Source organism: Copadichromis virginalis, linkage group LG12 (genome assembly GCF_057382275.1).
Source record: "Copadichromis virginalis isolate Kocher_CV1m ecotype Utaka linkage group LG12, C_Virginalis_male_GT1.1, whole genome shotgun sequence".
Lineage (NCBI taxonomy): Eukaryota > Metazoa > Chordata > Actinopteri > Cichliformes > Cichlidae > Copadichromis > Copadichromis virginalis.
The window spans coordinates 7,510,132-7,522,321 of NC_140629.1; the positions used below are offsets into that span (position 1 = coordinate 7,510,132).

At 41.0% G+C, this 12,190-nt stretch overlaps 1 protein-coding gene across 2 annotated transcripts; it reads right to left on the reverse strand.

The window, feature by feature from the left end:
- Positions 1–594: 594 nt before the first annotated feature.
- Positions 595–10,867, reverse strand: adora2aa (adenosine A2a receptor a). 2 transcript variants are annotated; one of them, XM_085474555.1, is made up of 3 exons: positions 10,506–10,867; positions 3,999–4,682; positions 595–2,857 (listed from the first exon to the last, which is right to left on the reverse strand). In XM_085474555.1, the coding sequence occupies exons 2-3, from the start codon at positions 4,322–4,324 to the stop codon at positions 1,849–1,851; spliced, it is 1,335 nt and encodes a 444-aa protein (XP_085330681.1). In that variant the 5' UTR covers positions 4,325–4,682; positions 10,506–10,867; the 3' UTR covers positions 595–1,848. The 2 variants fall into 2 exon arrangements, with proteins under 2 accessions (XP_085330681.1, XP_085330682.1); XM_085474556.1 differs by lacking the exon at positions 10,506–10,867 and adding an exon at positions 8,812–8,903.
- Positions 10,868–12,190: the final 1,323 nt, after the last annotated feature.

Genomic DNA, 12,190 nt, shown 5'->3' on the forward strand with positions numbered 1-12,190 from the left:
TCCATGGCGCAAAAAAGGTTGGGGACCGCTGGTGTACAGGAACATCTGTGCCGAGTATAACCTGGACGTCCGGGGTCAAAATGGGAGATGCCCCCAAGGGTGGTGGAGAATGACCGAGCTAAGATCCTGTGGGACTTCCAGATACAGACGGACAAAATGGTGGTGGCTAACCAACCGGACATAGTGGTGGTAGACAAACAGAAGAAGACGGCCGTAGTGATCGATGTAGCGGTTCCGAATGACAGCAATATCAGGAAGAAGGAACACGAGAAGCTGGAGAAATACCAAGGGCTCAGAGAAGAGCTTGAGAAGATGTGGAGGGTGAAGGTAACAGTGGTCCCCGTGGTAATCGGAGCACTAGGTGCGGCTAGGTGCGGTGACTCCCAAGCTAGGCCAGTGGCTCCAGCAGATCCCGGGAACAACATCGGAGATCTCTGTCCAGAAGAGCGCAGTCCTGGGAACAGCTAAGATACTGCGCAGGACCCTCAAGCTCCCAGGCCTCTGGTAGAGGACCCGAGATATATATATATATATATATATATATATATATTTGTTTTTTTCATTGTTTTTTCATCCAATGTTAGCTGAGCTCGCCATATGAGTTATTTAGTGATATTTAATGTTAAGAAGTATTCTACTGACTTTATTTTGCAGTGTTGTGAAATTCAACTGTATTGCATTCAAAAATTGTCACTAGTTGTCTTTTGCATTGTCACTTTTTTTTTTTTTTATTAATACTGGGCTTTTTTTTTTTACACAATTTAACAATCATTGTTGTAACCTTTTATGATGTATCTTTTAAAAATTATAGAACTTGATTCAATTTGATGGTAAGAACGACAAATAAAATTTTTTTGGCTTTTATCTCATTGTTTTGAGACATTGACATTCAATCATTGCCTCATAGTTCAGTGCAAAACAATGTCTTGAAAGTGCGTCTGTGGACCATCATTCAAAAGAACCACATCCAGAAAAGTATTTATTGTATGAAGATAAAGTTTCACGGCCATAATGCAAAAAAAAAAAAAAAGTTTTCTTATTTGAGATGAGGTGATCCAGCTGAGGAGATAAGATTTACAGCTCAAAAGATCTCCTGTGTCCTTTGCCCCACAGGAGGACACAGGACATCTTTTTTGGCTGTGAAATCTTTAACAAGGAATAGGCCTCAAGAGCTGTTCTGATAAAAACTGCAAAAATAAAGAAACGCCAAAAATGATGACAATTTAATCCACCATTTCTCCGAATGACCAGATCACGAGCCTGTCTGCTGAAAAGCCAGTGGGATGTCTGGAGGTGTTCCTGCAGCTCCTGAATAAAGACAGGGATATTGCAGCCATTGCAAAAATGTATACACAGCAAGCACACATTAAAAGTGTGAAAGGATTTATTTAAAGACAGCACTTGGTGCCAGTCTACTTGTGAGAACATAGAGAGCAGTAATGGACATCTGCAGATAATTTCCCATTTTTCATCAAACTGTGTCAATTGTATCATCTGAATTTGACTTAAATAAGCATACATTCATGGATGGTGTTGAAATTTCCACAGAACAACTTGTGAAGTGGCTGCACATTACAAACCACCCCCGGTCATGTGGGTTGATAAGACGTAGCCTTCCGGTAACAATAGCGGTGCCTTTTAGACTTATTCTGAGTTAAATTGACATGTCACTGTATTTAAATAGTAGAGACAGTTTTCAGTCCTGTTTCGTTTATCTCAGTGAGTGACATTCATTGTCTGTCAGCTGTTTACAGTACTCCCATTGGAAATTAGAGATTCATGGTGATCCTGAGCAGACATTCACAACTAACTGCGAGGAATTAGCAAATGATCCCTGCGGCGCATAGATCAGTGCACTTTATCTAGCTCGCTACAGCAGCTCTTCCTGTCCTGGGTGTTGAACAGCAGTGCAACCTGTGCTGGGGCGAGGTTCTGTCTGCAGTTTTCCTCCAGGATCTCTGGTTCAGAGCAGTCGTTCCCCGCCGGGAGCTGAGTCTGCCTGAGGGCTTGAAGTGGACACGTCCCCACTTTGGGGCAGTGGGCGATAACAACTGACAGAGGCGGGTGAGACACTGTTGCCAGACCACCCTCTAAAGGGGAGATGTGAGCAGGACAGCGGCAGGAGTTCTCACAGGTACTGCTGCTGTGCTCTGTGAAAAGGTCAAAGCTGAGGCCATTTGCTTTGAGCCTGATGGAGTCCGTGATGCTGTTGTGAGTAGAGTTCCGCTTACTCCCGCTGCTCTCAAACACCTCCCGCTTCCCCAGGATGTGCCGCCTAATAATCCTACGGAAGGTGTGCCGGAACTCTCGGATGCGGTAGGCGTAGATGAAGGGGTTGACCACAGAGTTGGCATGGGATAGGATAATGGCCACATACATAACCAAAGCAGGAGGACGATCACACTGAGGACAGAAGAGGGTGAAGCAGTTAATGATATGTAAAGGAAGCCAGCAGACCGCAAACAGGCCCACAATGATGGCCAGAGACTTGGCAGCCTGGACCTCTTTCTGCAGGACGGAGCGGGACTTTTCCCCATGAGACGCTTTTACTTCAATCAGCATGAGCTGGTGGCGAGCTGCCATGAAGATACACAGGTAGATGGCCAACATTAGCAGCAAGGGGATCAGCACACAAGCAAAAAAGTTGAAGTAGACCATGTACTCCATGTCGACAACATCCTCAAACAGGCACTTCATCATGCCCGGCTGGCAGGGGCTGCTTTTGGTTTCGTTGGTGCCGTTTCTTGACTCCCCACCATGCCAGCCCATCATGGGGGTCAAACCGATGATGATGGATAAAATCCAGCATATGGCAATGATGCCTCGAGCCCGCTGTCCTGTCACCAAGCTGTTGTACCTGGACAGGGAGACAATACACGTGTCAAGCTTCAATTGTCTTTCAGCTCCTGAGAACTCAGAGATAAAGGTTTGTTTCCCTCTGCCACAATGACCTCTATAAACCTCATAAGAAAGCTTCCGTCCCTTGTTTGAATTAATTATTACTGTATACGAAAGTACCCCGCTGATTTATCATTTGCTTATGCGATCGTTCCGGGGAAGCAACTCTCATACCGGAACTACAAGAGACAAGAATAAACAAACTGAGTCTTTCAGGACTCAGGACTCCTCAAAGGAAGGAGCCTATTTTTGGTTCGCCTGTAGCACAGTGTGGGAGAGCAGCTGAGACATTTGGCTTGTTTCTATCACATTCTTCAGATGTTAAAGTGCAAAGGTTAATACTGCAAACCCCCCCCCCCCCCCCCCTCTTTAGGGATGTACAAACACAACGCAGAAGAGCCCTCACATACGTATGTTCAGCAGGAGGAGTGTGTTCGAGCCCTAAAGGGCGAGACGTCTGACCGGCGCAGCAGTGCGGTAACGATGAGGTCACAGCATCACTGTCACTGTCAGGTCTGCAGATGCACCGTCGTTGGCAAATTTGCATGTTAAATCAACATCTCACTGGGTTTGGAGCTTTTTTGTTGTTATTTTTACATTACAATAATAAAAGTAAGTTTACAAAACAGGCTTACACAGTCTGTGTAAGCAATTAGAGCGATATTTGTTTGATTGCTCCGGGGGGAATTTGCCCTGTGGGAGACGCTGTTTCTGAACAGTCTTATTCAGCCATGGAATATCTGGTTCAAATGTCAAATGTTTTAACCGACAGAAATGAAATGAAACGTTGGGCGTCATCGTGAGAATTCTACTGCTTCTGATTAAAAACACACATTGGACTAAAGTAAGAATTAATTAAGAGTTAAAACGTTCCTATTTTGTTTTCCAAATCTGATCTTCGTTTCTTTCTGTGCTTGGACATGTTGAAAAAATGGTTTTTAAGTAGTAATCAGCTGTTTTACTAATGCTAATCAACTGTTTATTGGTGCCTTATTAACACACGTAATAATGCAGTTATAAAGGATTTCACTTATTCTATTAACTCATTAATTTTGCACCAATAAATGATAAATGATCCACTTTTCCTCATGGTTACTGACCTGAGTGGTATCTTGATTGCAATGTAGCGATCTATAGCGATGGCCAGCAGACTAAAGATGGAGCTCTGTGTGAGAACCAGCACAAAGCACGCAATAAACAGGCAGCCATAGAAGTTGGAGCAGAACCCGATGCTGATGACAATGGCAAAGGGAATGGCCAGGACGCCCACGGCGATGTCGGCCACAGCCAGCGACACCACGAAGAAGTTGGTGATGCTCTGGAGGTTACTGTTGAGGGCCACGGCCCAGCAGACCAACACATTTCCCAGCACTGAGAAGATGGCAATCAGCAGCTCCAGGGTGATGTAGAAAAATTTGTCCCGCATGATGAGGCAAACAGCGAAGAGGTCACTAATGCGGGGGGAGGAAATCTCACCTCAACGTCCATAGCTGCAGCCTAGCAGCTGCTGAACTCAGCCTTGTCACCTCCAGAGAAACAGCCACTAGATTCCACAAAACAGTGACTCCTTCACACCTGCTCAGCTTAAAATACTGAAAAAGAAAAATGAATCACATGGAGCTATCATCACTCCGCATGCAGGGTGCAGTCACCTCCATTCTGTCCTCATAAAAAAGCTCTTCTGCTGTCCTCTCCCCTCAGCTCCTTCCCCTCGGCGTCCTTTTCCCACGAGCTCCTTGAAAGGCTGAGATGATGCCAGCAACAGACATCACAGTGACATCGCTCTGTTGGAAATAAAAAAAAAAAGGTGCAAAAGTGAAAAAGAAGAAATGCTCCTACAGTAGAGGAAGTGAATATGGGACTTTGTATTAGGTATAAAGCGAGGCACCCTGTTTGCATTTGAAATATCTACAAACACAATACAGGTTCCTTCTTATCAGTTATGAAGTACACTTATATGGGCGTTATAGGGTACACTTATATATAGTCACAATATTTCCAGAAGCATCAGCAGCTTTAATAAAACCACAGACACCTTTCATAAAGCCACATTACACTGCAAAACAAAAGAAGCAATGTCACTGTTCGGTTGTGTGAGACTTTTAGTTGCTGATGCCTCCTATAAACAGTCTTTCTGACCCTGCAAAAGGGCAGTGGGAGAGCAACTTGTGTAGCCTCCATCAGCACGAGCATGCACGGCTCCACGTTGTAGCAAACTGCTGTCAAAATGCAGTTTGAATCATTTATACTGTGCTAAAATCCGATGTTATACTACAATACTGCAACATAATTCAGATTTGCTCTGACAAGCACAGACTTGTGACAGTTTCTGATGTTTAAGTTCAGACACTCAATTTAGAAGTTTATATCCATTATGTTTTGTTTAGACTTTGATTGTCGTGGATTTGCGATGTGATTTCCACCATTTGTGTAGCCAAGAACAGCAGACCTTGACTCCTGTGGTAGATAAAGATTTTCAACTAGTAAAAAAAACAGGGAAAAATAAGAAATGCGATCTTATCTTGTGATAATTCAAGAGAAATGGGCACTGAACTCAACGTGAACCTGTTTTATGGATTACTTCTGCAACAGTTGTGATCACATACAATAGAAAGTTCAGAGGTGTGACGCTGCATTGGCCTTAAGCCTGCTATCGTCTGAGGCACGTCCATGCAGCAGCTTATTTTGAAAATGTACATTAATATTACAGTAAAAATCACCTTTCACAGTTATAACAGTTAACTATGACCTTAACACAACTGTAGATGGTCAACTAAAAGGCTGGCTGTACTAAACTGCAAAGCCTCAATTCTACAAAGTATGTGAACATGTTAGTGTTGATTCCAGAAGCTGCGCTGTACACAGTGTAAATGCTACATGCTGGTAAATGTAGCTGTTAGATATTTACTGTTATTATTTGTTACAGCAGGTTCAGGACAAAAGGTTCTGCTACAGTGAAAATCCTGTGTGTCCAGTTTTATAATGCATGCTGTACAGTATTATACGACGGCTAAAATGCGATTCTCTCAGTTCTGTGAGCGCTAAAACTAAAACGAAACATTGTGACCACAGGAAGTGCGCGTTGAGAGATGAGTCACACTCAGAGTATCGTAGTGGGTTTTGTAGCTGCTGTCTTTCAGGCAATTCAAAACAGATAAGACCAAAGATAAGTAAATAAATGTATTACTTGTGCTTTTATTGAAAAGCACAAGTGTGTGAATGTGAGAGTGAATGAATAGTGGAATTGTACAGCGCTTTGAGGTTCTCGAAAAGCTCTATATAAATGCAATCCATTATTATTATTATTATTATTAATATTATACGTGATTATATGACTATATGTGTATAAATGATCAATTCTTTGTTAGCAATTTTTCCAAATATGATTAAAAAGTAATATTTCAATATTAGGTTTGTTTTTACCAACCCAGGCAGCTATCTTCATTGACATAATGGTTTCCCTAGCCCCTTACCCTAAACCTAACCAGAACCTAATTGTAACCCTGACCCTAAAGCCACATTTTGAGCCTCAAAAAGGCCTTCAAACTTGTGAGGACCGGTATGTGTGTTCTCACAAGTGACTGTTGGTTCTCACAAGTATAGTAGAATGCAGATTTTGGTCCTCACAAGGATAGCTAGACAGGAACACACACACACACACACACAAACAAAAGAGGGAAAAAAACAGAAGAAAAGAAGAAGAAAAAGTTAAGCTTCGTACTTGAAAAGATTTCCCTATTTTGCAAAATATCATTAGGATGCAACAAAAGGTAAAATAATGATAAAACGGGAAGATGAACAGGGAACAGAAATAACCAACAAAGGAAAGGAACACATGTAATGTAATCTGATCTTGAAACTACCAATTCCTTATTTTGGAATTTGGAAATTTCTTTGAAAAACAAATATCGTTTTTGACCCCAGAAATGACTTCTAATGATCAAATAGGACTAAAGTCTTAATGCTGAGTACAATGTATTTGTAGATAGCAGATGGCTTTTTTGGTTCAAGTCACATTAAATGATGCAATACAGTGAATCAAAGGGCTTTTTGTGCCATAAAGGAATTTATTTTCAAAAGCTCTGTTTTTAAAGGTAAAATATTTTATACTCACAAAATCTCTCATTGACCTCATCTGAGGTGGGAATGATATGATCTGAATTTTGAGAAAAAAGACTTAAACAAATAACAAAAAGGTGGATAAAACCGAACTCCAATCAAAGAAAATTAAACCTTTTACAAGAAACAGACAAAATGATCCAAAAGAGAATAAGCGTGATGATGGAAAATGGTAAATTCATATTTAAAATCTTCTTTTCTATAAGTTTAAATGGGTGGAAACACATTATTATGGAACTGTGTCTGCAAGCGTGTTGGTAAAGTGTTGCGTTTAATGCATTTAAACATGAGTTTAGAGCATGTTTTTCTCTTTTCCGTGACTTGCAGTTTTGAATAGAGTTAAGTTTTGCTGTCAACAGGATAAGGAAGCTGTCAAAAAAGAAGTACGCTTCATACGAGCAGTATTACAACTCTGCAGTACAAAAGCAGATAAGAGCAAACACCTTTGTAAACATTTTTGGGTGAAATATCGTGGCGAGAGGGAAAAAAAGAATTGTAGCACAATTCTTGGAAGTTTGATATGGCTTGTCTCAGTCAGACTATAGTTTAGATGCCTTGATAGCTTTGAGCCGTCAGCACGCAGCTCACTGAGCTTACAAATAGAAGCTGTTTTTGTGCTGCTGAATTCCCTCTGAGGGGATGTTTGTGAAGGTTAGACTGAGTTTTCAAAGATACCAGCTGTGATGGAACACAAAGGTCTTTGCTCTCCCAGTCATGCTTTTCCCTCAGGGTTAGATGAGCCATTAATACTAAAATACTGCTATTCCACGTTTGCGTGTCATCAGGAGATATCCTTTTAATTCCAAAGGGCTTATAAATAAAGTTTTAACTGTTGCTGTTTTAAGAGATGTTGGTGTGCGACTAGAATTCCAGTGTTTTTTATGTATCAGTACTTCACAGTAATAATCCCAAAGGACAAGAAAGGAAATCATGAATTTCTTAAAACTGCACCAGTGATTCTCCCATGCTAGCCACACAGTAAGAAGCTGTCCTAAAATAAAATTATGAGACACATCAGAGAAGCTCCAGGGAGTAATAGTGAGACAGGGTTAGGGTGCAAGCTTTGGTTCACAGCAGCCACTTTGAGGGATGAAATCTGTACAAATATTGATATTTATTAGTATCTTTGTACTGAGAAAGATAAAGAAGAAGTCAGCCAATGCAGCACACCAACAATAAACCACAGCACATCACCACCCTTTACCACTGCACAAGAGAAAATTAAAACTTGAGCTTCCTGTCACCGCAGGCTCTCGCTATGCTGTCCATACAAAGTGCCAATACTGCTGCAAGCACAGTGAGTCGCCTCACTATCTCTGAGCATCTGTGTTGACTCTTTTGCACTAAAGCATCGTAGCATATTGAGAAGCAGGTAACAGTGATCAAAATTACAGTCTGATTAAATAATATAATGAAATCTGGGCTTAAACAGTAGATTTTATGGTGAGAGTGTGTCACGAAATTAACAACTGGGCTAAAACAATTAGCCAAAAAAAAAGGATTTTCAAGTCTGACCGATTTATTATGAAGGCAATGTCATTGTTAGCTATATGCCAATTTTTGGCTTCACAATTTGTAATGACTTAGAGCTCAAAATGTAAAAAGTAAAGACACAAAGGGAGAGACACCCTTCAAACAAAACGAGTGTTAGCTTAAACCATTAGCTTAGGCTCTAGATATAGTTAAAAATATACTGATAGCGAAGAGTAAGCTACTGGATAACAGGGATTTAAAGTAGCCTAAAACAGATGGATAAATGAGTGAAAATAGGGCATTGCAATTATGAATAAATACCTGTTAGCTGGAATTAGCAGGTAGCTGTAAACTGGATAATGGTATTGGATAAAAGTAGTAACTAAATATTTGGATATTACAGGTGAAATTGCTAAAGCTAACGACAAGAGTAGGTAGTGGTTGAAGCAGGTCATAGCTGTTAAATTAGACATAAGATAAGATAAGATAACCTTTATTAGGTTATCTTATAGTTATATACATAGTAGATAAATACTTAAATGTGTAGCTTAGAGTCGTGTAGCATAGAACTGGATAAATGAAAGCTAAAGATAAAAACTAATGGTTCAAAATTTTATGGATACGCAACTGCTGAAAAAAATGGAAACATTTCTAGATGAATGGTTAGAAAAAAGTTATGGATATTTTGTGGTAAGTGTTGAAAACAGGCCTACTGGTCTAAACAGTGACAGTTAACTGATGTCTACTTATAAAACCAGTCTTATTAAACAACACCCAGTTTATGATGAAACTAAACACACACTGAATATGTGTCCTACATCAAGTAACAGCCTGTAACAAATCACAAAAGACGAGTAAAGTAGAGTGGTCACTGCTGTGTGACACAGTCCACTTGACTCTGTCTTTGTGTCTGCACTTGACTCATGGCCACAGTTACTCACATGAAGACACCAGGGGCAGAAAGCAGCTGTGCACAGTGACCCCCCACCTGTTGTGGCAATCTCGCTAATAAATCAAGGAATCTCTGTATGTGTGTTCTTCACATGGAGACAAACGTTTATTCTTTCTGCCTCAGACCTGGTGGCTGTGCAGCTCAGGCCCTGACCAAGTGCACTGTCCGGTCGGGGTACTTTGAATGAGTGGTGTTCCCATTTCACAAGGTCTCTAGTTGCTAGGTAACATCTTTGACTTCACAGATGATGTCACACTGTTCTGTGACCACTGTCACCAGTTTATGTAACATAGTTTATGAATCAACATCCTCCACTCTAACATGTACATGCTACTACACCTTAGGGAGGAGACTTGTTAAAAACAAATTAATTTAAGCATATGTAACATTTGACACTTTAATAGAGGGACCACAGCGCCAGCAGTGCTGTTATCATTTCATATGTTGCATTTTAGAAGAATTATTCAGATTATGTGTCATAAAAACAATGATTGCAGGACAACAGGGGTACCTGATACTGTGATGGTAATGTTTTGCTCGTTTGTTTTTGCTTTTTATGTCTTTTCTTCTTCTTCTTTTGCACTTGAACATGATGTAATTGATTGTGAGGACAAGCAAAGCTGCATTATTTCTGTGCAACATAAACTAATTACGGCACTACAGCTGTTTTATTACTGAATCTCGAGTCTTCCGGTTGCAGAGGAAGCCCAGGTCGCAATACAGGTTTAAGAGATGAAGTATTTCATTTATTAGGTTAAGTGTTCAACAGGCCGTGTTATAATAAGCTCACCGGGGATTTTGTGGAATCACTATCAGCAGACTTTTTTTCTGCAAGCCTCTGAGAAAACCCACAGTATGCAAATACGCACTAGACATCAGTTTCCACAGAAACCTCACCTGTTTCTCATCTTGCCGTGGGCACTAAAGCAAAAATACGACTGTTACATGAAAATGTTCATTCACGTGTTCATAGTGTGAAAACTGAAAGCACTGCCAGTGAAAGTGAAGTCTGCGTTTAATTCATTTTTGCGCAAGATGCAGTCAGTCGGCGCGCACGGCTTACCTTTCTCTCCGCAGGCTTCCTTTCCTACAAATGGCAAAATTTTGATATCCAAAGGCACTTGATGAAACGAGGCGACAGAAAAAGTCGACTTAAAAATATTACGCAAATGACGGTTTTCACTTCCCACTGAGCGACCAACTTCTTCAATTCACGCCTTAAATTTTCCGTCCAGCTGCACTTCACTTTTTTTTCTTCTTTTTGTAAAGTTGACTTTAAAGCGCAGCTCAATAATAAAAACACACCATCGAGCTCTGATCGACGTGTCTCCACTGAAAGAAAGAAGACTCCTGCTTTTGTCACTTCACAAAGATGAGATCTGCTCTTTACTCTCGCTCTGCTCCGGTCATGTGAGTGTCTCTCGCTCTCTCTCACACACACACACACCCTCCATAAAACAGGCTGGCTGTACCTCAGTTTCCTCTTCGGGGTCAGACAGCTAAAAGCATGCTGTGTATACGTGATGATGGTGATGATGTCACGCGTTAAACACGGTGTGTCTGCTGTGCAACTTGAGATGCTCTGAATCAGTTAAGCCGGTTATCTTTCTAACACAGAGGGACAATTATCCGGTTAGTGCTCGGTACCAGAGCTCTGTCGCGTTTTATTACCTGGATAATGTATGTTGAGTGGAAATGTAATGTTCTAGCCCCGGGCGAGGTTCAAACCCTGCGTGACATAAACAAAGGTGCAGATTTCAGGGGGATGTGCGCTCTTTTTAAATCCCGTCGTCCGGTATGAACCGTCACCACCCCTGACTCAACTCCGTCTCGCTTTCTCGCCTTTTCTTTAAAAGTCATTCTTTTAAAAGTAGTCTTGTCCAACAGTTCTTCAGGCTTCCCGAAAGTCTCCCAAAGGGTTTCTTTGGGATATTTGCTGATTTTTCACCAACTTTCAGTCTAGTCGTTGTACCTGACATTTTATTAGAGACATTTTGTGTCTGTGTGCGTATTATGCCCCTTCACACTGACCTGTGAATCATTCAATTAAAAATACAAAGGAAAAGAAAGAAAAGGCACCTAACTCAACTGATGGAGTGTTGTGTGTGTAGACACAACAATAAGCTTTATCTACACATAACAGACAACTTGGCAAAGAATCAATTTTAAAATGTCTTTCTGTATTGTGTTACCATCTTGTTACAAAAGCACAGCATTCGCTCCAATTTCTTCATCTGAACACCAAAGACAGTCTGACAGGCATAAAATAGTGTTTGTACAGCAAGATTCTCAAAAAGATGTTTGCTAAAAACTTGGCATATCTTGATGAGACAGAAGTGTCATCAGAAATGGTGTCAATAAAGGTTAGCTGTTAGGAAGCCATTCTTAATGAAGGGAAACAGAGAGGAAAGGACGAGGAAGTTACACAAGAACAAAAGTCAGTAAGTCAGTAAGGGGTCTTATGAGTGATGAATCCAATTCTGAAGTTCTTGGTTTGTCATCAGTATGTACAGAGAGGTTGAGTGAGAGGGACAGGGAGTGTCTACAGCCATCTGTAAAAACAGTAGAGGCTCAGTGGTGTTGGCGATCTTTCCAAAATTGATGGAATTATGAAGACAGAAAAGTACTGGGTCAGATTTTGAACCACCATGTAACATCTGGAAACCATCTGATTGCCAACAACACCATTCTTGAGCGTGAATATGATCACTGCCAAAGCAATAAAAGCACACCTGGATAGACATTACT

Excerpts from the sequence above, each read along its gene's own strand:
- adora2aa (XM_085474555.1), bottom strand. The coding sequence starts at position 4,324 with ATGCGGGACAAATTTTTCTACATCACCCTGGAGCTGCTGATTGCCATC. Across the intron at positions 2,858-3,998 it reads GCAATCAAGATACCACTCAG|GTACAACAGCTTGGTGACAG; the intron begins GTCAGTAACCAT and ends CTCCCTGTCCAG.